Source organism: Nansenia antarctica (assembly GCF_963989245.1).
Source record: "Nansenia antarctica genome assembly, chromosome: 6".
Lineage (NCBI taxonomy): Eukaryota > Metazoa > Chordata > Actinopteri > Argentiniformes > Microstomatidae > Nansenia > Nansenia antarctica.
Genome location: NC_137676.1, coordinates 31364366 through 31387423, shown reverse-complemented (window position 1 = coordinate 31387423; position 23058 = coordinate 31364366). Strand labels below are relative to the sequence as shown.

Genomic DNA, 23058 nt, shown 5'->3' with positions numbered 1-23058 from the left:
ATGCCCACCCCAGTCCACTGTCAGTATAGATGCCCACCTCAGTCCACTGTCACTATAGATGCCCACCCCAGTCCACTGTCACTATAGATGCCCACCCCAGTCCACTGTCTCTGTAGATGCCCACCCCAGTCCACTGTCACTATACTGTAGATGCCCACCCCAGTCCACTGTCACTATAGATGCCCACCCCAGTCCACTGTCACTATAGATGCCCATCCCAGTCCACTGTCACTATAGATGCCCACCCCAGTCCACTGTCACTATAGATGCCCACCTCAGTCCACTGTCACTATAGATGCCCACCCCAGTCCACTGTCTCTGTGGATGCCCACCCCAGTCCACTGTCACTGTGGATGCCCACCCCAGTCCACTGTCACTGTAGATGCCCCCCCCCACCCAATCTTTCTCACAGTAAGACATGAATGTAGTCTCGCTAATTAAAGAGATTTAGATGTGTGTGTCTGCTTGGTATCAGTTGTCTTACTGTACACAAAGGTGTACACGTGTGTGTAGACTGCAACTCAAGTGGTTTAAATGTATTAAATTAGTTGAAGTTGCCATTCATTGGGTGCTGTGGATTTTCTTTCAATAAAATGTATTTGAACTGTTAAAGGTAGCCTACACTATAGAGGTTTAATTGATCATTGTTGACCTACATTGTTTTGCTTTAGTGTTGACTCTATGGTTATCATACTCATATGAAAATTAATGTCATCAATAGATTTGCCTCAATGAACCACACAATCCTTAGTTTTAGGCTAACACACGTAGACAAAATAGACTCATGCTTATGATATACAGGTGCATCTAAAAAAATTGGAATATCACAGAAAAGGTTTCACTTTCCCATAATTAAATTCAAAAAGTGAAACTTTCATGTATTCTCGATTCATTACGCATAAAGTGAAATATTTCAAGCCTTTTTTGTTTTAATGTTGATAATTACGGCTTTAAAGAAAAAATTCCAGTATCTCAAAATATTAGAATATTTCATGAGACCAATGAAGAAAATGATTTATAATACAGAAATGTTGACCTTCATTTATGCACTCAATACTTGGTCGTCCTTTTGCACGAATTACTGCATCAATGTGGCATGGCATGGAGGCAATCAGCCTGCTCAGGTGTTATGGAAGCCCAGGTTGCTTTGATGCTTCAGTTTGTCAACAAGCAACAGGGATGACTGCAGCCTTGAGAGGATTGTCAAGCAAGGCCGATTCAAGAACTTGGAGGAGCTTCACAAGGAGTGGACTGAGGCTGGAGTCAGTGCATCAGGAGCACCACGCACAGACGTATCCACGAACTGGGTGGTGCAAAATAAAGGTCACCACCATACTGTATTTCCCTCCAACAAATCGTTATAGTGCATTAAATACATTAAACTCACCAACTCACCATCGTTACAATGTGTGTGTGTGGCTCCTGTCAGCTTGTTAGAAATATACTGCACTTCATAATTCACCCCTGCATGGTACAACATAAGTGCATGTTCTACTAAGACACAGAGAAAATAGGTAAGAAAGACAAATTGTTGGCATATTGTGGCAACCCTCTCTTGACTGCGGCCTACCATGAGACTCAGCGCCATGGACAGCGGCCATTCCGGCCTCAGGGACGAGTAGACGCAGGGGAACCCTACAGCAGGGCTTCTCAAAGTCCAGACCACGGTCCACATCCGGACTTGGAAAGACCCATGCGATCTTTCGGACAAACAAAATAACCCATGCTCATGAATATGCCACTTTCATCTCTATAAAAAATAATAATGGCGTAGGCCTATTAAATAAATAGGCAGCTTTTCTCACTCTGTCCATACCTTAGATATGCTCATGTTGTTTCCTGGATAATATACATCGTTTGGACTTGTAAGAATAAGAGATTATTCTTATGGCATGATTAATGTAATGGCGTGATTACTTGAGAACACAAATGGACCTCGATCATTGAAATTGTATTTGACATTTTCAAAGGAAACTATTTGGGGGATTAATCATATATTATTATATTATATTATAATCAATAATTATATCATTAATTAATAAACTAAACACAGACATAGATATAGGTATATCGATCAGTGGTATCAGCTAGGGGTTGTTCCTGGACAGGGCCCTTCATTGTCTCAAGTGAATAAATACAGTGGAAAAAGCAGTGAAGCCCTTAGCAGACATAGGGAACATCCAGAAGAGTATATGTTTGACTTACTCCAGTATATAATAATCATCATAATAATAATAATAATAATAACCTTTATTTGTATAGCACTTTTCCTGCAAACGTTACAGCTCAAAGTGCTTTAACGAAATAACTAAAACATATAAGAATTACTATAAGATTTAAACAAGTAAATACATAATACAAATATATACAAAATATATACAATATATATACAATATATATACACAATATATATTATATGAATGAATGAATGGTCTTTATTGTCATTGCTATAGTACAGGTACCAAACAACGAAATTTAGGAGGGGTGGCTCCCCCGGTGCTAGGAAAGAAAAAAAAACTAAAAAAAACACAAGCAGGGAAGGAGCTGGTTTACATAAATAAATAAAGGCTATGTACACTATCCACTATACTATACTGTACAGATAGACGACTAGGGTTGTCATATTGCACATAGTGTTATTATACACACAAATATATATACACACAAATGTACAGAAGCACAGAAGTACAGAAGTACAGAAGCAGGACTTATGTGTCATTTAACATAATTGTGTAATTGTGTTAAATGACACATAATACGTGCTGTCTAGTTTCCTCTTTATTACAACATTACACCTCCACCGGCCTCCCCTGTTGCACAGTAATGAGTGATAAGGACACCTGATGACAAGGACAAGAAGATTTCTTGGGGTTCAAGTTTAGTGGTTAAGCCTTCAATGAAATCTCATACATATCTGATTTCTTTGAAATGTATTTGCATCACAACCAAATGATTTGCCTTCATCTAATTGTATATTTTTACGAGGGAGATAGCTAGCTGGGCTAAAATGTTTTAATCAATGTAATGTGACGCCTCCCACTCTGCCTGCCTATTGGCTGTTGCTGGTTCCTTTGGGAACCTTGGCAGAGTGGGTAGGTCGCCAGGCTAAATAATGTCACCTGGGTTTGGGGAGCTGAGGATGTGTATATAAGGTTGGAGTATCCTCAGCTCACTCTCTCTTCCTTCCTTCCTTTTACACTACATACATACATACATATATATATACATACATATATATATATATATAGGGGGTAGTGGTGGTCTAGTGGATAGTGAGTTGGACTTGTGATCGGAAGGTTGTGAGTTCAAATCCCGCCTGAAGCCACACCACTACTAGTGTGCCCTTGGGTAAGGCACTTAGCCCTCAGTTACTCCAGGGGGAATGTCCCTGTAATTCGTAATTGTAAGTCGCTTTGGATAAAAGCGTCTGCTAAATGGCTAAATTAAAATTATTAAATTATAAAATTACATACATACAACATACATTCTACACCCATTCACTCATGGCATACACCACTGATTCTTATCCATATTCATATGTCATTTAGTTTATTTTGCTTATTTACTCTAATAAAACTTAAGTTGTATAATTTAAATACATGTGTGGACTCCCTTTTTTGCCACTACCTTCGGGTGTGTGACAGTAAATAGGTGTACAAATGTTGTTGGTCAGCACAATGTTGTGAAATTGTTGTCTTATATTTGTATAAGAAGACTGAATACACATCTGGCAGTACATCCCTTAGTTTTTTTAGTCCATTATTTGTTTAGTTAGATTGATAACTTTCACTGACATTGGCCTGAATGTGAACTCTCCCTCTTGTTGGCGTTTGCTCCATTGAGTGGCAAATAGAGGATGGCAGCGATCACAAGCTCCATTCCACCTCCTATGGTTTGGTATCGAAGCTTTTACTTCATCACATTTGTGATGCAAAGCACTCTTAACTTGAAGGGAAGGAGAAATGTGCCTTTTAAAATGATGATTATTCTTGTCTTCTTTTTACTTAGACCTATTGACCGTACTCTTGCATTTTTTATCTGATGTAAAATATGAAAAATACAAAAACATATTTTAGCTGAATAAATCCTTACAAAACATAATAAAATCAATGTTGTTGTTTTATTGTGCTAATGTATATAGATTTGACTAAAGGGCAATAAGAATGAATTGAACCAAGTGAAAGTGAGGATGGAAAAGACAAAGGGGGTAGAAGTCGAGAGAGAGAGAGAAATTCCTGAAGGAGAAAGAAGGTGACATTAAACGTGTGAGAGAAGAGATAGATGGGATGATAATGAATATGGTGGAAAGGAGGGAGAAGGAGGTGAAAGAGGAGGTGAGAAAGAATACAGAAGATGTCCTGAAGACAGAATTGGAGAGAGGGAAAAGATTGAAAAGAAAAGAGTAATGGCGGCCAACATAGAGTTTGCAAGACAGAGCATGGAGAGGGCTTTCCAGAAAGAGATACAAAATACAGGTATGCCCCAGTATCTGCTTAGTGTGTATTCAAAGCATGATCCTTGGCTTCTCAAATCACTTAAATCAAAGTAATTTATATTTCATCTACACAAATGACATGGCAGTTTTTCTTTCAGATATTTCAACGCAGAGGAAATTCTGGAAATACAGAACTGTTCCAAACCTACTAACGCTATAACTACCTCCCACTCATCCACTAACTACTACCACTATAACTACCTCCCACTCATCCACTAACTTCTACCAAACACTTACAACACCATTTCATTCACTCGCACTTGGTGATATGAAAAACAAACATTTACAACCTAATTTCTATTTTCTTTCATTAAAGGCATATTCAAATGCTCACTGTTTTTGATTCCTCAATGGTGAAGGATTCCTGGGTTGTTTTGTTATAATGAATGAAAGGGTCACTCATTACGTTACAGAAATATTTGGACATAAATATGTGTGTGTCACCTTTGAAATGTTCTATTCAAACATTGTTGTATTACACTTTGAAGTGTTCTATTCAAACACCTTTGAAATGTTACACTGGGGTGTATCACACAGTCAACCCAAGTATCAGAGTGGTGAGGTGAGAAGAAAACAAACCAAAAATACAGTCCAGTGCAGTACAATGTCATTTATAACAAAATATCACAAAATATCAGATAATGTCAGATAATCAGAGAATCAATGTCTAAAATAAACAGTTGTTGAAAATATACACAGGCATGACTTTTTTTTATAAAACATTTAAAAAGTTAAAGTTAAGCCCGGTAAAAATACATTTACATTTGTACGAGCTTCCCACTGCAGTCAGGACTGCAGAGTCACTACCTATCTTCCTCCGTAGACAGAAGACCCACCCCACCCAGATGACTGACGTATAAGACTCACTTAGACAATTGTACTTGTTGTAAGTCGCTTTGGATAAAGGCATCTGCAAAAAGTCTACAATGTAAATGTAAAAATACAGCAGCCAGGACAAGACGATACTGGGCAGTTTTAGAATGTTTAGGTAAAACCATGAGGGTTCAGATCACAGCTGTGAGCAGCTGATCTTGCTCCCTGCAGCCATTACCATAGTGGGTAGGATTTCCCATACAGAAACAGTTATTAACGTAAGCTAGCATTAGTGATCTGGTTAGCTAGAAAACAGGTTAAAACCAGCCAACTATGGACAGAATTGCTAAAACGGCTATGTTTCATGTTCCAGTCTGACTGTAAGCCAGGATTTGACATGTTCAATCTTGGGAGAGGTAGTTCCGGGGTAGTTCAGATCAATAAAACTGCATTGTAGAACTGTCCTGTCTCGTCTCGCCTGCTGTATCTAAACTGGCCCCAACTTTCAGGAGTAAGCACAATCATCTAGAAATCACTGGGTAAAAGTCCTGATTAAAGCACCACAGCAGTACATTGGACAGCATAACTACATGTGAACATTGGACAGCATAACTACATGTGAACATTGGACAGCAGCCCTACATGTGAACATTAGCTAGGATGACTTAATAAATCCAGTCATTATTTGTGTTGAATCATTTCTGTCTTTAATAATCAATATGATTACGATGAAGTCCCTTTGATGGACAGCTCCACTCCTCCCCATCTAGTCCTGGTCTGTCCCAGTCCCACAGAACACCACCCAGCTCCTCCCCATCTAGTCCTGGTCTGTCCCAGTCCCACAGAACACCACCCAGCTCCTCCCCATCTAGTCCTGGTCAGTCCCACAGAACACCACCTAGCTCCTCCCCATCTAGTCCTGGTCAGTCCCACAGAACACCACCCAGCTCCTCCCCATCTAGTCCTGGTCAGTCCCACAGAACACCACCCAGCTCCTCCCCATCTAGTCCTGGTCAGTCCCACAGAACACCACCCGGCTCTCCAGTCTCGCCCGCTCAGCCTCAAACACCAGCTTATGGCTCAACAGGGTCTCCTCTGGACCGGACCGGATCAAGGAAGCATCTCCACTCTGTACACGTACACATACACGTACACACAAACACACAATCTTGCTTATACAAACGTCTTCACACAAGTATTATACAGTAGGGTTAAAGTGAAGTGTTCAACACATTGACCATTTTTTAATTCAAAATGAAAATGAAATTTAGACCGGACATTTGACATATTGTAACATTCCAATCCATTAAAAAACAGGCCCTCAAAACCACCTCTTCAAGCTCGCCTTCACCAGTTAACCCTCTCCCCCTCCCCTTCCCATGTGTCCCCAGCACTACCTTAATTAGGCACCTATACTTTCTTTTATTTATTTTTTGTGTCTTTTTATTATTACTACTCGATCTTTTCAGTTTGTAAAGCGTCTTTGAGTGTCTAGAAAAGCGCTATATAAGTCTAATGTATTATTATGATTATGATTATGATGATGATTATTATTAAGCCTTGGAGAAGGATGGTAATAATGCTGTGGAGAGTTGTGGGGAAGGTGGGCGGCGGCGTCTATGGGGTGCCTGTTCTGCCCCGGCCCTGGAATGTTGTCTGGGCAAGAACAGCCACTCTCTCCCTGGCCTCTGTCTAACATCACGCCCTCTAAGCTAACCACCAAGTGTTCTCATCCACAAGCACTAACACTAAACTTAGACCTTTCTCTGCTGCTCAGTCTAGTGTGTGCAGCACAATGGCAGAGAGCACGGACATAGTGAGTTGTCCAATCTGTCTCGATCTACTGAAGGATCCGGTGACTATTACCTGTGGACACAACTACTGTATGGGCTGTATTAAGGGCTGCTGGGATCAGGACGATCAGAAGGGGATCTACAGCTGCCCTCTGTGTAAGGAAAGCTTCATCCCAAGGCCTGTTCTGAAGAAAAATACTCTTTTGACAGAATCTCAAGCTGCTCCTGCTCACTGTGATACTGGACCTGGAGAAGTGGTGTGTGACGTTTGCACTTCGAGAAAGAGAGCCCTCAAATCCTGTCTGGTGTGTCTGGTGTCTTTCTGTGAGACTCACCTCCAGCCTCACCATGAATCTCCTGCCTTTAAGAAGCACAAGCTGGTCAAAGCCTCCACACAACTGCAGGAGAAGATCTGCTCTCGTCATGAAGAAGTGTTGAAGGTTTTCTGCCGTACTGATCACCAGTATATCTGCTTGCTGTGTTCCATGGATGAACATAAAGGCCATGATACGGTCTCAGCTGCAGCAGAAAGGACTGACAAGCAGAAGCAGCTGGAGATGAGTCAACAGAAAGTCCAGCAGAGAGTCCAGGAGAGAGAGAAGGACTTGAAGGAGCTCCAACAGGCTGTGGAGTCTCTCCCATGCTCTGCACAAGCAGCAGTGGAGGACAGTGAGAGGTCAGCAGTGAGTCAGGCTAAAGGACTTGTGGGGCAACTGGAGCAGGAGATCGCTGAGCTGAAGAGGAGAGAAGCTGCACAGGAGCAGCTTTTACACACAGAGGATCATATCGATTTCCTCCAGAGTTATCAGTCTCTCTCCAATCCCAGTGTATCTTTCGACTTACCCAGCATCATTGTCCGTCCTTTTCAGTACATTGGAGATGTGAGTGAAGCTATGTCTGAGCTGAGAGAGAAACTAGAAGACATCCTAAAAAAGGGATGGCCCAAGATCTCAACTTCAGTGAAAGGAGTGGATGTATTACTGCCACCAGAGTCCAAGACCAGAGTCCAGTTTTTACAATATTTCTGTCAGCTCACATTGGACCCAAACACGGCAAACATGTGGCTCTCTCTCTCTGAGGGGAACAGGAATGTGACATGGATGAAACATGTCCAGTCCCATCCTCATCATCCAGAGAGATTCACTTACTATGCTCAGGTGCTGTGTAGAGAGGGTCTGTCTGGATGTTGTTACTGGGAGGTTGAGAGGAGTGGTGGGTGGGTTGAAACAGCAATCTCATATAAAGACATAAACAGGTCAGGTGATGGCTCTGGATTTGGATTCAATGACAAGTCCTGGAGTTTACGCTGCCAGAGTGGTGGTTATCAATTCAAACACAATAATGTTGCAACTGTAGTATCAGGCCCTCAGTCCTCCAGAGTAGGAGTGTACCTGGATCACAGGGCAGGTACTGTCCTTCTACAGCATCTCCTCTGACACCTCCTCCACAGAGTCCAGACCACATTCACTCAGCCTCTCTATCCTGGGTTTTATATTGGTGGTTGTGGAGCCAGTGCTGAGCTGTGTGAGCTGGAGTAGAGGTCCCCATAAGAGTGATACTTTATCATCAACTAACCTGTGATTTGGTCTTCAAAGATATAATCAAGTGTGTTGTGTTGAGTGACAGTAATGCTGTACCCAGACCAGTTATTAATAGAGTGTGTTGTGTTGAATGTCAGTAAGGATAAGGGGTCTCATTTATAGAATGTCCTCATGCCCAGATCTGATCGTGAATTACATTATGCATATATTGAAATAGATTTATATGATTTATAAACAGATTAATAAAATGTGTGTTTAAAAAAATGAAATGGAAATGTGTGTTTAAAAAAATAAAATAAAGCACTAATTCAGCCTATGCCACTAATGAGTCTACTACCTGTGCTAATTAGAAAGTGCGCAGAAAGTTAACATGCATAGAATGATCAAGTGAAAGTGGTCGATCAAGAGCTAGAGGAAGATGATGAATTGGTTAAAAATAACGCGGTCTCCTCTGTCGTTTGCAACTGGTTTGTGTTCAAAATGTCCGACCTCAACCAACAAACAATATTAAGTAATTAAGTTCTGTTGCCGTGTTGTTTTAGCCAAAGGTGGAAACACCAGCTATCTGTTAAACCACCTGAAAATAATGCATAATGCAAGTTAGCCCCGGAGCACACAAGTGCGACTCCCACTCCGCAATCTTGCTATGACAAGAAGAGCAAAAAATGGAAAGACATAACAAATGCAATAACATGTCACATAGCGAAGGACATGGTACCCATTCAAACTGTGGAGAAAGAGGGTTTCAGAAAGTTGATTCAAACTCTGGACCCAAGATACAAGTTCCTGAGCCATGAATTTTTTACCCGAAAACGCCGGCCACAGCTTTACATCAAATGTCAGGACAGAGTTTACAGCTTAATAGGTAACGTTGCTTTCTTCTCCACCATTGCCAACCTTTCAGGTGCATACTATGGCCCAATCCCAATTCACCCCTTGGGTGAACGCCTACCACTTAGCCCTACCTCTCTGTTTTGCACGTTCACATGAAGGGATAGGGTGTCCCAATTTTTTATGGGATGTAGGGGTATTGCGAAGTGGTAGGGCTACATGGCCCTCCAAATGGAGTTTTTTTAAATCGAGTGTTGAAATCTCCCAGAATGCCTTGCGAATCATCGGCAAGATAGTGGCGGAAAGCACAAGCGACAAAAGAAAACCACAAATGATGTTAATAAAGATAAAAAATTATGATAACCATCGTATTATCTTAGTTTAATGTCATTTCAATGTATGATTGGGCCTATGTCCAATGCCTCACTCTTTCTGTTTATATAAGGTTGAAATACACATTTTGCCTTTAACTAACGTAATATATAAATGAAGGACTACTAAAATGTGATTTTAATGTGTTTTCCTCATATATCATGACATCATATCAATATCGTCCAGACAGTGGTCTGTCTCATATCGTAATATGAATTTGATATGATATGATTTTTCGCTCATATCGCCCACACCTAATGTCTGGTCTAAATTTCATATTCTGTATATATATATATACACAGTACCAGTCAAAAGTTTGGACACACTTCCCCACTCAATTGAACTGGTACTGTACATACAGTATATACAGTGGGGCAAAAAAGTATTTAGTCAGCCACCAATTGTGCAAGTTCTCCCACTTAAAAAGATGAGAGAGGCCTGTAATTTTCATCATAGGTACACTTCAACTATGAGAGACAAAATTAGAAAAAGAAATCCAGAAAATCACATTGTCTGATTTTTAAAGAATGTATTTGCAAATTATGGTGGAAAATAAGTATTTGGTCAATAACAAAAGTTAATCTCAATACTTTGTTATATACCTTTTGTTGGCAATGACAGAGGTCAAACGTTTTCTGTAAGTCTTCACAAGGTTTTCACACACTGTTATTTTGGCCCATTCCTCCATGCAGATCTCCTCTAGAGCAGTGATGTTTTGGGGCTGTCGCTGGGCAACACAGACTTTCAACTCCCTCCAAAGATTTTCTATGGGGTTGAGATCTGGAGACTGGCTAGGCCACTCCAGGACCTTGAAATGCTTCTTACGAAGCCACTCCTTCGTTGCCCGGGCGGTGTGTTTGGGATCATTGTCATGCTGAAAGACCCAGCCACGTTTCATCTTCAATGCCCTTGCTGATGGAAGGAGGTTTTCACTCAAAATATCACGATACATGGCCCCATTCATTCTTTCCTTTACACGGATCAGTCGTCCTGGTCCCTTTGCAGAGAAACAGCCCCAAAGCATGATGTTTCCACCCCCATGCTTCACAGTAGGTATGGTGTTCTTTGGATGCAACTCAGCATTCTTTCTCCTCCAAACACGACGAGTTGAGTTTTTACCAAAAAGTTCTATTTTGGTTTCATCTGACCGACATTCTCCCAATCTTCTGGATCATCCAAATGCTCTCTAGCAAACTTCAGAGGGGCCTGGACATGTACTGGCTTAAGCAGGGGGACACGTCTGGCACTGCAGGATTTGAGTCCCTGGCGGCGTAGTGTGTTACTGATGGTAGCCTTTTGGGGCTTTTCCATCAGCAGCCCAGGTCGGCCCAGGTCGGTTCGCGTCAGGTCGGTTCAGCCCGCTTTAGCTCAGTTCTGGTTTTCCATTATACACAAACCGACCCGGACTAGGAGGAGGAGTAGACGATAGTAGGCGGAGTTACGCGTCACACGCAGCCTGGCAAAAAGCTTCCGGGTGTACACAGCAACAACAGCCGTGATTTTTTTGGAGAGAAAGAGAAAGAGAGAGAGGAAGCTATGTACACATAATAAAGTCATGTTTTTTGAACCCTTAAAACCACTGCCTTCACTTGTCTGCTTTATGAACTGTAGTATCCTCATCGGGAAACGCCGACAAGACGCGAATCTACCGGCATTTGACTCATGAGTGAACGGCGAAAATGGCTGGACAGCACAGCAGCAGAAGCGGGTGAACTCCCGGTTCATCGAGTTTACGGTTAAAAGCATAACTTCTCAGGGTGTCAGCGCGGTGGTTAAGGGCTCAAAATGACCGTATACCGATGGTGAAGTTAGCAAAGGAGTATTGTGTTTGTACCACCTCCACAGCCGGTGTTATTCATGGACAAAGACGGTGCATAATAGCGATTTTTGTGTTGTGCTTGTTGTAAATAAAAGTTCTATGATTCATTGAAATGACATTAAACTAAGATAATACGATGGTCAGCATAATTTTTCGAATCTTTATTAATAAGCTATTACAGAAACTCTAGTGACATTTTCCTAGAGCGAATGTGGTATTTCAAGATGGCGGTTAGTAGGGCTGTTACGATTAGTCGACGTCATCGACGTCATCGACTACGTCAATACGTCGGTTTGCGTAATATGCGTCGGTTAGTCGTAAATAAACAAAATGGCGATTTTTTTTTTTTTTTAAACCTTTATTTTACCAGGCGAGGCAATTAAGTGTATGAGTGAAAAATGGATAGCTACTAGCTAATGTTACACAAGCAATGTAGCTCACCACAGTTCGTATGTCTTGTCTTCTGGTGTTAGTAACGTTAGCTATGTAGCTGGCTAGCTACGGTAGCCTATTGTCATTGTGGTGCGAGCACCTACTGTACGTTATCTAGCTCGTAGCTCGCATGCTACGTTAGCATCAATTTAGCTAATCATAACATAGCAGCGAGAGTAACGTTAGCTATAGCAGTGAGGTGGAGACAAATATTTTTTTTTTTTTCGAACAGTACAAAATTATCGTTAGACGTATCGATAAATTAGTCGTTAGACTAATCGATAAAATAATCGCTAGATTAATCGCTAGAAAAATAGTCGTTTGGGACAGCACTAGCGGTTAGTGAAGAAATCTATGGACATGGGATGACGATTTCCATTGACCAATCAACGGTGTGCAGCGTCACACGTCACACGCAGCCTGGCAAAAAGATCCGGATGTTAAAATTTAGACCCTGCTCTCGATGTGGAGCTAAAGAAGCGACCCGAACCGACCTGGGACGACAATGGAAAAGGGGAAAAGAAGCAGGCCGAAGCGGGCTGGCCTGCTTTGGCCTGCTTTGGCGCTGTAATGGAAAAGCGCCATTTGTTACATTGGTCCCAGCTCTCTGCAGGTCATTCACTAGGCCCCCCTGTGTGATTCTGGGATTTTTGCTCACCGTTCTTGTGATCATTTTGACCCCACGGGGTGAGATCTTGCATGGAGCCCCAGATTGAGGGAGATTATCAGTGGTCTTGTATGTCTTCCATTTTCTAATAATTGCTCCCACAGTTGATTTCTTCACACCAAGCTGCTTACCTATTGCAGATTCAGTCTTCCCAGCCTGGTGCAGGTCTACAATTTTGTTTCTGGTGTCCTTTGACAGCTCTTTGGTCTTGGCCATAGTGGAGTTTGGAGTGTGACTGTTTGAGGTTGTGGACAGGTGTCTTTTATACTGATAACGAGGTCAAACAGGTGCCATTAATACAGGTAACGAGTGGAGCCTCTTAAAGAAGAAGTTACAGGTCTGTGAGAGCTTGTTTGTAGGTGACCAAATACTTATTTTACAGAGGAATTTACCAATGAATTCATAAAAAATCCTACAATGTGATTTCCTGGATTCTTTCCCCCCATTCTGTCTCTCATAGTTGAAGTGTACCTATGATGAAAATTACAGGCCGCTCTCATCTTTTTAAGTGGGAGAACCTGCACAATTGGTGGCTGACTAAATACTTTTTTGCCCCACTGTATATATTCTTTCTTTTATTCTTTTATAATAATACTTATTTCCCCCACTTAGATGTTTGAGGTTGTTTCTGGACAGTCTCAACGTTGATGTTGAGTCAAGCAGCCCCGGCACTCACCGCTACAGCAGAGATGAACGCCGCCGCCAGGTGATAGTCTGCGTCACCGTGCCCGCCCATGCCAAAGCGCTCAGGGGCGTTGGTGTCGGCTGCGTGCTTGGTGGTCCTCTGGGTGAGGAAGTCAAACACTCTGATCTCATGTCCGTCATAGGACAGCTCTCCCTAGAGCAGCAAAAGCAGTCATTGCATATCTGTATATTCAGATTTTTTTGTTGTTGCATGGATCCAAAGACCACAATTGTTTATAAATGTAAGAACAATAAATCCCTTGGTATCTGCAGGGGGTGGAATCTAGACTAAATAAATGTTAATAAATGCATCTCTCCAGTTTTACTCAGATGACTCTTAAAAATGACTTCTGGAAAGGTAAGTGACTAGAGAGTGCTAAGGTAGTTAACAGAAAGTTACATCACTGCATAAAACATAAACATAAACATGTATTTTGTGCATTTTAAGTGTGTCTGCGGTTCTACCTTGCTTCCATAGATGGTTGTTCTCCTCTTACAGATCTCCTCAGTAAACGCCACCATAGAGAAGGCCGCCGTGACGCCACCCTCAAACTCCATGTTCACAACCTACGGAGGACAGGAAGAAGAGAGAGTTTCTGTACAGGACCCTCAGTTAGTTAACATACTGAATGAGATGTTTACCATTTTAGCAGACACTTTCATCCAAAGCGACTTACGACGTAGAGTTGACAGTTTCTGATGTAAGTGGAAGAAAGAAGAGAGACAGAAGGAAGAAGGGAGACAGAGAGGAGGTGTGAATAGTTTCTTCTGTAAGTGGAAGTATCTGAGGAGGGTTTCAGCCCAGCTGACCTGGTTGGAACAGACGTCGTTGTCACACTGGTAGACACAGCGGCCGTACGGCCCCGTCCTCAGAGCTTCTGTCACAGACTCGATGTCAGGGAGAGAGCTGGGGCAGATCACTGACACAGGCCAGCCCACAGAGCCCTACAGACAGACAGACAGACAGACACACGCACACACACACACACACACACACACGCACACACACACACACACACACACACACATGCACATGCACATGCACATGCACATGCACATGCACATGCACATGCACATGCACACACACACACACACACGCTCGCACACACACACACACACACACACACACACACACACACACACACACACACACACACAGGGACGTGTTTCTCCCGCACTCCTCACATTTTCCATTGAGGGAGCATATTCTTTCATAGACCATTATTCTACTCTACAGAGATCTCACAAAAATATATTTTCATCAGAACATTTGGTAATTCTGAATAAGGAAATCTCTAACTCAAGTGGAATAGGTTTGCCATGGTGACATGATGCAGTTGTTAAGAGTAGAAACCAATGATTCTAAAATGATGGGATTGTGAAAAAAAATGGGATGGTGGAGAGGTGATTGAAAGAAATACTTGTGTATAACCTGTTTAACTCGGTCCAGGTAGATCTTGCAGGCTGAATACGGACAGTCTCTCTCTACTGGACAGTCGAGGCAGCGCACTGCAGCACCAGGTGGCTAGAAGAAAACTCTTGGCATTGAAGCATAATGACATACTGAACAACCCTTGAATGTACAAGCATCATATCAAACACAGCTAAATTCTACAGGATAGTAGAAAACATCTGTTTTTTTGTTGCTGCTGAAGTAACATCAACTACAATATTCACTATACTCTAAAATACACCAGTACTGTCAAATTAATGATTGAGTACTAGCACCTTTTTCATCTCAAACACGTACATAAATACATATATATATACTGTATATACATATATAGGCCACACACCTTGTTTTCTTTGCGGAAATGGCTGAGAGATCCGAAGGATGACACTTTTAAACACCTGTGAATTACAAGTTAGTTTATCTTCTAACAAAATCTCAAACATCTCAGAACATTTGGAGACAAAATAACATAATTATTAGTACTACTAAATAAAGCAATGAATAGGGTCAGGTGGACTCTAGTAGTAAGTTCATAAACGTTTTCACACCCATATACAGTACATAAACATGACATTATCATATCCTGCATAAACATTAAGACATTTGGTTAGATTTCATTTGAGGCTTGAAAGGCACAATCAGTATGGTAAACATCTGACAAATATTGTCCAGAAAAAGAGAGTGTATGATCCACTGACTGGCATAAAATGAAAATGCTGTAGTATGTTTGTGTTGCTAACAGGAAGGTGTTCTGTTTGACCTTTGTCCAGTTATACCATCAAGTACATTCTGCTCCTATCAATGACTAACATGAGCTCCACGCTGATCCTTCATGGTTGTCTAATGTTTCACCTGCGTCCTCCTGCCCAGTGATGTATCAGGTCGATGTCATGGCAGGATTTGGCCAAAAGTGCAAAGGAGCTCTCAGCTTCATTCCTCCAGTTCCCTCGAACAAAGGAGTGGGCAAAGTGATAATACCCTACCTAGAGCCAGAGAGAGAGAGTGGACAAAACTGCACATAGGGTAGATATTTGAGGCTGCACAGATAGCATTGAGAACTACACAATAACCCGAAAAAGCAATTAATTGTACCATGCTGTACTCTACTTTAAGTGTATTTTACTTTATTATAGTAAAGTTAATCCTACCGGTTCCAGGTGCTGAATGTGGATCACATCCCCAATCGCTCCCCTGTCGATCAGCTCCTGTGGGATCAACTCCAAACTGTTGGCATGCTTATAACACAGGGAGTCTAGTCATGGCAGCCCTTCCCATTTGTATTCATGTTTTTGTCTGTGACAGGTGAGCGAACCAGGGCCCTCAGTAGGCAAAACGTGCCATGCGTAACTGTGTTAGATGAGCCATAATATGTTGTGCTGCTGTACACTTTTGTACCTAATTAATGATGTTGACCTTTGGCCTTTGAACTCTTTGATCTCTCTCTCAAATGAGTCCTGGGTATTTAGTTGTATCTTTTAACTCATGTGGGAGTGAAAAGCACTTACTTTTATTTTGTGGATGACGGGGTCGTATCGGAGAACGTGGCACACGGTGAGCATCACGCCGCTCTGAATGCAAGCCTCCACGATCTCTGTACAGTCCTCAGCAGTTACCTGCAACCACACACACACACACGCGATCATGATCTGTATGACTGAAAGTTGTACTGCTGATTTGCATGACAAGACTTCAAATGGCCATGTCATCTTCAGGAAGCCACTTCAACAGAAGCCTGATCCTAGACTCAGACGCATCCTCAAAGAAGACGTTCCTCTGAAAGTTGATTTAGTCCAGGACTGTGTTTTATACTCACAGCCATGGGCTTCTCCAGTGTCTTATACTCACAGCCATGGGCTTCTCCAGTGTTTTATACTCACAGCCATGGGCTTCTCCAGTGTCTTATACTCACAGCCATGGGCTTCTCCAGTGTCTTATACTCACAGCCATGGGCTTCTCCAGTGTTTTATACTCACAGCCATGGGCTTCTCCAGTGTCTTATACTCACAGCCATGGGCTTCTCCAGTGTCTTATACTCACAGCCATGGGCTTCTCCAGTGTCTTATACTCACAGCCATGGGCTTCTCCAGTGTTTTATACTCACAGCCATGGGCTTCTCCAGTGTTTTATACTCACAGCCATGGGCTTCTCCAGTGTCTTATACTCACAGCCATGGGCTTCTCCAGTGTCTTATACTCACAGCCATGGGCTTCTCCAGTGTCTTATACTCACAGCCATGGGCTTCTCCAGTGTTTTATACTCACAGCCATGGGCTTCTCCAGTGTCTTATACTCACAGCCATGGGCTTCTCCAGTGTCTTATACTCACAGCCATGGGCTTCTCCAGTGTCTTATACTCACAGCCATGGGCTTCTCCAGTAGAATGTGGTATCCTTTCTTGGCCAGTGCCACTGTAGGATCCTGGACAGGACAAGGACACACTGTTAGAGCAACAACAATAGATCCTGGATACACTCCCGTTGGTAGTTATGTTGCTGAGGTAGTAGTCATCAGTAGGGATTAATCACATAGTATGAGACTATGCTTAAGTGAATATTTCCTAGAGAAACCTCATCTCAGTCTGGGTCATACGGATTTGAAATACGGGTTTGAAATACAGGTTTGCTTGAGGCCATCACTTTTGAGACTATTCCATTGAACCAGGAAAAATCTAATGAAATATTTGAAATGAAAAATGATAAAATACAAATTGTTATAATAATTAATTATATGCACAAGTGGGCAATAACAATAACAACAATAATAGTCTGGTGTTACCTTATGATAACGGTCTGGAGTGCAAACGAACACGGCGTCAGCAAACTTCTCCCTTTCTACTACGGCCCGCCAATCTGAGTAGAAAGACCAATGTACATTAAACATACATCAGGTAAGAGAGAGAGAGAGAGAGGGCAACTGACAGAAAATTACTTTAATGTCAGTCTTACCATCAAATACATTGTCATCTGATATGTTGTGCTGTTCCTGAAGTTTATTTCGTGCAAACTTTCTGGGATCAGCCACTCCAACAACCTAAAATGAATTTGCCTTTAATATTTCTTCCAACCGTAAGTAATTAGCCTAAATTAATTCTCATAACACACATCCATCAAACTAAAAACTAAAAAAAGTCCTTTCATAAAGTGAAGAAACCAAGCCGAGCAAACATCCTTATGTTATTTTATTTATTAGGTTGGATAAATCCTAAAACAAACAAGTGGTGATGCTGCATTGCTTTATAAGAGTAGCCTATACAATATTTGTCCTTTCATTTAATGCTGACCAGATCAATGCTGCCTGGGGATTCTTACCCGCATGCGTTCAGGATGGACAGAGGCAAATTGTGAGTATGTCTCACCACGGTTCCCAGCCCCCACAACTATGACATCGACAGGAGACTCCATGACACGCACAGCAAGACAGCAGGACATCCTTCAGTGACAAAAACTGAAAATGAAACCTTTGACAATCAGAATATGCTTACGGGTTTGTTTAGTTAAGTTCACCCAAAGCGTCAGGCTACTTTAAGTTACAAAGTCAGTCAACACACTTACAGCCTCATATGTGATTAGGACTGTATATGTATATTTAAATTTGGTGGTTATGTACACAACATCCAAATGTAGATATATAAATATAATCCTAGTCCCAGACGGGGCTATGATTTTCTTTATGTATCAACCGGTCAGTGGCAACCACCCACGACCCACTGTAACTAGAACTTCACCCGAAAACATCTTTCAACATACAACAAAATACACAGACCTAGCTCAAATATGGCGGTATCTTTAGTCCAGTCGAACACTGCCACGGGATTAGTACAATGTTCATCTGCGCTTCTTCTGATCTGCGCATTGCGCATTGGTCGGACCACAGTAGGGCAGAACTGAGTAGGGCGGAACTAGTCGTGGAGCCACATATTACCATGTATATACGTCGGACATTAAAGTCGGAGCACAAGGAAAATGTGATGCCAAACATTCGAGCTAACACGATCTGTTTCTAGTGAACGAATGATCTCAATGTGGAACAGTATCCTAACCACAATATCATTTTAGGTGTATCTTGGCATTTTCACCATAGCTAACTAGCTTACTTGAGTTTTTATTTTTATTTTGGCAACTTTATCGAGGTGAGGTCGGTCAGACTGCAGACAACAACATGAACGTTGGTCCTCCACAGTCAGTCACAGCTGGGGGCTCGTCTATGTCAACATCCAGTAACTGCATCTCACACAACACGGCAGCCAACACCAGCAGCATCCCGTCGGTCGCGACGAATGGTAAGAAACGCTGTTTAATCGATCATTGTTATTCGCTAGCTAAAACGTTTTGTAAAGTGGAACGTTAGCAGGCTGGCTAGCAGTCCACCACCACCACCCCCACCACGGTCGGTAGGTAATAACAGCCTCATCATGTGTTTCTCTCACATTTCGTAGAAGTCAAGTGATCGTTTAGAAAATATATCCGCTCCGTGGTTTACGTTGTGTTGAGACACGAGACAGAAAACCTCCCAAATCCAGGCTTATTTTGCGTCTCACGAGTGTGGTGCTTCAAGATTGCAACCGTGGTCGGAGCAATTGTTATATGTGTGATAAGCTACTGTCCACGTCAACACGTGAGGTTGAAATAACATTTTTAAAATGTTTTTTTCTTCTTCTGTTTTTTAGCTTCAACCTCAGCTGCCATGGCTACACCGTCTGACACGTCCGTATCCAACGGGGTCTATATACCCGGTGGCATCGCGAACGGGGACGTGAAACCTGTCCTTTCCACCACACCACTGGCCGACTTTCTCATGCAGTTGGAGGATTACACGCCTACAGTGAGTCAACCCCATCACATGCACTTATCCTGTCCTGCGGTAATCTTATCACAGCAGGGTCCTATCCTTCTGTCTGACTGAGTGAATTTGCCAGATACCATAGATTGACAAGTCTATCCTTTGTTTCCTAGATCCCTGATGCAGTGACAGGCTACTACCTCAACCGGGCTGGCTTTGAGGCATCAGATCCACGAATGTAAGTGTCTCTATTCTACTGGAAATTGGGGCTTTTGTTCCATCTCAGCACTGACACAACAGGATCAATTAAGACTTAGAGATGTCTGCGTACATCAGGGTATATGCAGGAATCTTGAGGTTAATTTCAATACCTTTCTAAGACTTTTTAAAGACCTTGTCAATATTTTTCTAGACCTCACCGCCACTTCGAGCTGTGACACCTTTAACTTAACACCTTTAACTTAACAGTTTGAGTTCGCAATAGACTAGACCACTATCATACAACAGAATTTCCGGTTCATCTTTGTTTTTTAATAAAACTAACTCACTTTTAGGACTCAAAGTCTAATTCAGAAAAATACCTACACAATTCAAGACCTCATAAAATCGTGATAAGACTTCCCAAAATTGATTTATCACCTTTTACTACTTTTCAAGACACCGTGGATACCCTGGTACATAGTCACTAACCAGCCCAGGGACTTCAGATGCAAATGAGCTTCATAGCGATGTCTGATACCACACATCAGATCTCACTTTCTGAGATTTGTTTTTGTTACATCGCCCCTGTCAAATACATTTAGTAAAAAAAGCAGAGCAAATACATGTTCACATGCAAATAGCCATAGATGTTTATGATGTAGTAGGTGTAGTGCTCAAGGAATTACATTAGTTGCAAAATGAAGAGTGGACTGTGTAGAAGGCTGTTTCAGGACTTAACAGGGACACTATAGTGAGTTTTTCAGAGCATATATTAATAATTATCATTAATATATATATATATTTCTATATTAACAGCCTGGAATGGAAATTAATACATAACAGTACTATTGCTCTGTGTAATAGGATATTTCCCTCTCTCTGATGAAGATCTGTTCCTTCCATTATCTTTCTGTAACCTCCAGTATTAATGCTTTGTGTCTCTTTGGAAGACCATTGCGATGGCTCCTCTCCAACCTGACAAACCAGGGTTTTGCCTGGCTCAAAATAAGGCTTAAAATGATTGAGATGTATTTTAAAAATTCAATGCATGACAAACATTTTTTTTTGAACATTTGAAATATTTATTTGTAAATATGTGACTTGCTCCATGATTTTCAGTCACTTTCTGTCTCAACTCCCAATATTGAGCAGAAAGAGCCAGAGAACTGAACACTGGTTTGGAGAAATCCACTATTATTATCTATTACTATTTTGAGCATAATCACATTCCACTCGCAGAACCACAGATACTCACGCCGTGGCTCAAATGAATCTCTCATCAAGCTTAATCCAGCCATGTTGAATGTTGTGTTCTTCTGGCACGTGCCCAGGCAAACGCCATCCCCAGCACAGTTATTTGTATTGACCGCACAGTCATACGTGCATGGGTCCATTGTTGGTATTAAACTGTTGTAGCTGGTTAATGAGCTCACAGTCCTAGCTGATCAATCAAACAAAGGATTCAACTTCTTATAAATAATACTTCTGATAAATAACCTGTCAAAAAAAGACAAACTATTTAGAAGTGATCATAATCGCATGCTCTTAATGTAAGTCCTGACTATGTAATAACACAAAGTGAAGGTAGATACAAAAAACTGGTTAACATACAAGTATGACTGCCAAACAAAGGACATATTCTATAATGCATTAACATCGCTTACACATAACAGGGTTCACATCTGAACAGGGTTTAAATTTCCTTTTAGAAAAAGGCCTCTTACTTTCAAGTCAGTCATACACAACAAAGCAAAAACAATGGAAACACTGAAGATTTGTGTGAGCTCTAATGAAACCTCTTCACCCCCCCCCCCCCCCTTTTATTTTTTTCAGAATCCGTCTGATCTCCCTGGCATCTCAGAAGTTCATCTCAGACATTGCTAACGACGCCTTGCAGCACTGTAAAATGAAGGGGACAGCGTCCGGAAGCTCCAGGAACAAAACAAAGGTTTTTATATATTTGCGATCGTATACACATTGTCTATACAAGCTGTCACATCAACATTGGCTCAGGTGGCTAGCTCTGAATCCTGACATGCTGTACTTTCTCTACCCACAACGTCATGTTCAAGCACATTCAAAATGCCATTCACCAGATTTAACTGGTTAAGCACTCAGATGCTCTTCGCGTCAATGCAGGTTGTTAACTCACCTAAGTAAAGATGTTACTCAATTGGCGAGGTCCTTGTCTCTCAGCAATGCCTTGTGGTGGAAACCCCCACGTTTGTGAATCACCTTTATCTCAGATCATGATGTGTAACTGATGTAAACATAGTTGTTCTGTTTCAAAGTTCAGAATTTGTCCCAGGTCATTATGACCCATATAGCCTGGGAGTTCTTGTTTTGAATGATAAGAAGTGTGGTATGTCAGTATAAGACGGGTAGAATTGTAATTCTGCTTCAGAACTTAGCTTTGGCAGACCATGGTATCTCATCTCTCTGTTATTGAGATAAACGACTTAAAGCTTCTGATCTACCTCCTGTGTTTTAATGATAAATCAATAAGCAACAACAGCGTTTTAAAACCCCCCGCTTGTGTTGGCAAATGAACAGCGTTTCGAAAGGTGCTTGAACATGACGTTGTGGTGGAGAGAGTAGCACTCTTCATGACTCAGGGCTCTCAGGTAGCATGCTGCTCAATCGGAGGTGATGACAGTGAGATGCACAAAGAAATGCTTTTTGGAGTCATTGTAGGTTCTTAGTCTTCCTCACTTCTTCTCTCAAAAGCAGGACAAAAAGTACACGTTAACCATGGAGGACCTCTCACCTGCCTTGTCCGAGTACGGCATCAACGTCAAGAAACCCCATTACTTTACATAGGAGAAGATTGACCTTTGCAAGAGACTGACCGCTTCAGCCCCTCTCTGACCCGTTTGGGTTTGTCAACACTTTCATAACCCCATGGTGCTTTAGGACGGCCATACTAATCACACAATCAATCACTGTTCCATTTTGTTCATTTGTTTTTTTCTTCTTTTGCTTTGCATTGTGTGGAATTCTAAGGTTGTAATATTTTACTGAGACAAATAAAACCTTCAACAAAAACGTACTACGCATTCTGTCCTTTGTTGCTTTTTGGCCATGTCAAAAATATTGCATTTGTGTATGAACAAGCATGAAAAGGGGAATTGGGATTTGTACCGATTGTGTTGTTGTTAATTTGGTGGAAAAATAGATGA

At 41.7% G+C, this 23058-nt stretch overlaps 3 protein-coding genes across 4 annotated transcripts; 2 read left to right on the top strand and 1 right to left on the bottom strand.

The window, feature by feature from the left end:
- Positions 1-5090: 5090 nt before the first annotated feature.
- On the bottom strand, positions 5091-18741 carry LOC308159424 (putative oxidoreductase YteT). 2 transcript variants are annotated; one of them, XM_080533207.1, is made up of 14 exons: positions 18662-18741; positions 18208-18343; positions 17845-17929; positions 17675-17748; positions 17258-17317; positions 16406-16513; positions 16049-16105; positions 15753-15883; positions 15244-15298; positions 14880-14972; positions 14258-14392; positions 13913-14014; positions 13440-13601; positions 5091-6437 (listed from the first exon to the last, which is right to left on the bottom strand). In XM_080533207.1, the coding sequence occupies exons 2-14, from the start codon at positions 18325-18327 to the stop codon at positions 6312-6314; spliced, it is 1308 nt and encodes a 435-aa protein (XP_080389333.1). In that variant the 5' UTR covers positions 18328-18343; positions 18662-18741; the 3' UTR covers positions 5091-6311. The 2 variants fall into 2 exon arrangements, with proteins under 2 accessions (XP_080389333.1, XP_080389334.1); XM_080533208.1 differs by having other exon boundaries at positions 13440-13547.
- On the top strand, positions 6315-9803 carry LOC308159422 (E3 ubiquitin/ISG15 ligase TRIM25-like). The gene is given in 3 exon segments (XM_080533204.1): positions 6315-8512; positions 8514-8532; positions 8538-9803. Coding segments are annotated over 3 exon segments (1530 nt in total). The 5' UTR covers positions 6315-7103; the 3' UTR covers positions 8640-9803.
- Positions 18742-18851: 110 nt separating the features above from the next.
- On the top strand, positions 18852-22922 carry taf10 (TAF10 RNA polymerase II, TATA box binding protein (TBP)-associated factor). The gene is made up of 5 exons (XM_080534009.1): positions 18852-19178; positions 19566-19720; positions 19852-19916; positions 21713-21827; positions 22607-22922. Exons 1-5 carry the CDS (start codon positions 19058-19060, stop codon positions 22697-22699), a joined length of 549 nt encoding a protein of 182 aa, XP_080390135.1. The 5' UTR covers positions 18852-19057; the 3' UTR covers positions 22700-22922.
- The last annotated feature ends 136 nt before the right edge of the window (positions 22923-23058 follow it).

Excerpts from the sequence above, each read along its gene's own strand:
- taf10 (XM_080534009.1), top strand. The coding sequence starts at position 19,058 with ATGAACGTTGGTCCTCCACAGTCAGTCACAGCTGGGGGCTCGTCTATG. Across the intron at positions 19,721-19,851 it reads TGGAGGATTACACGCCTACA|ATCCCTGATGCAGTGACAGG; the intron begins GTGAGTCAACCC and ends TTTGTTTCCTAG. Across the intron at positions 21,828-22,606 it reads GCTCCAGGAACAAAACAAAG|CAGGACAAAAAGTACACGTT; the intron begins GTTTTTATATAT and ends TTCTCTCAAAAG.
- LOC308159424 (XM_080533207.1), bottom strand. The coding sequence starts at position 18,327 with ATGTCCTGCTGTCTTGCTGTGCGTGTCATGGAGTCTCCTGTCGATGTC. Across the intron at positions 16,106-16,405 it reads CCGTCATCCACAAAATAAAA|GAGCTGATCGACAGGGGAGC; the intron begins GTAAGTGCTTTT and ends TTGATCCCACAG. Across the intron at positions 15,299-15,752 it reads CACTGGGCAGGAGGACGCAG|GTGTTTAAAAGTGTCATCCT; the intron begins GTGAAACATTAG and ends TGTAATTCACAG.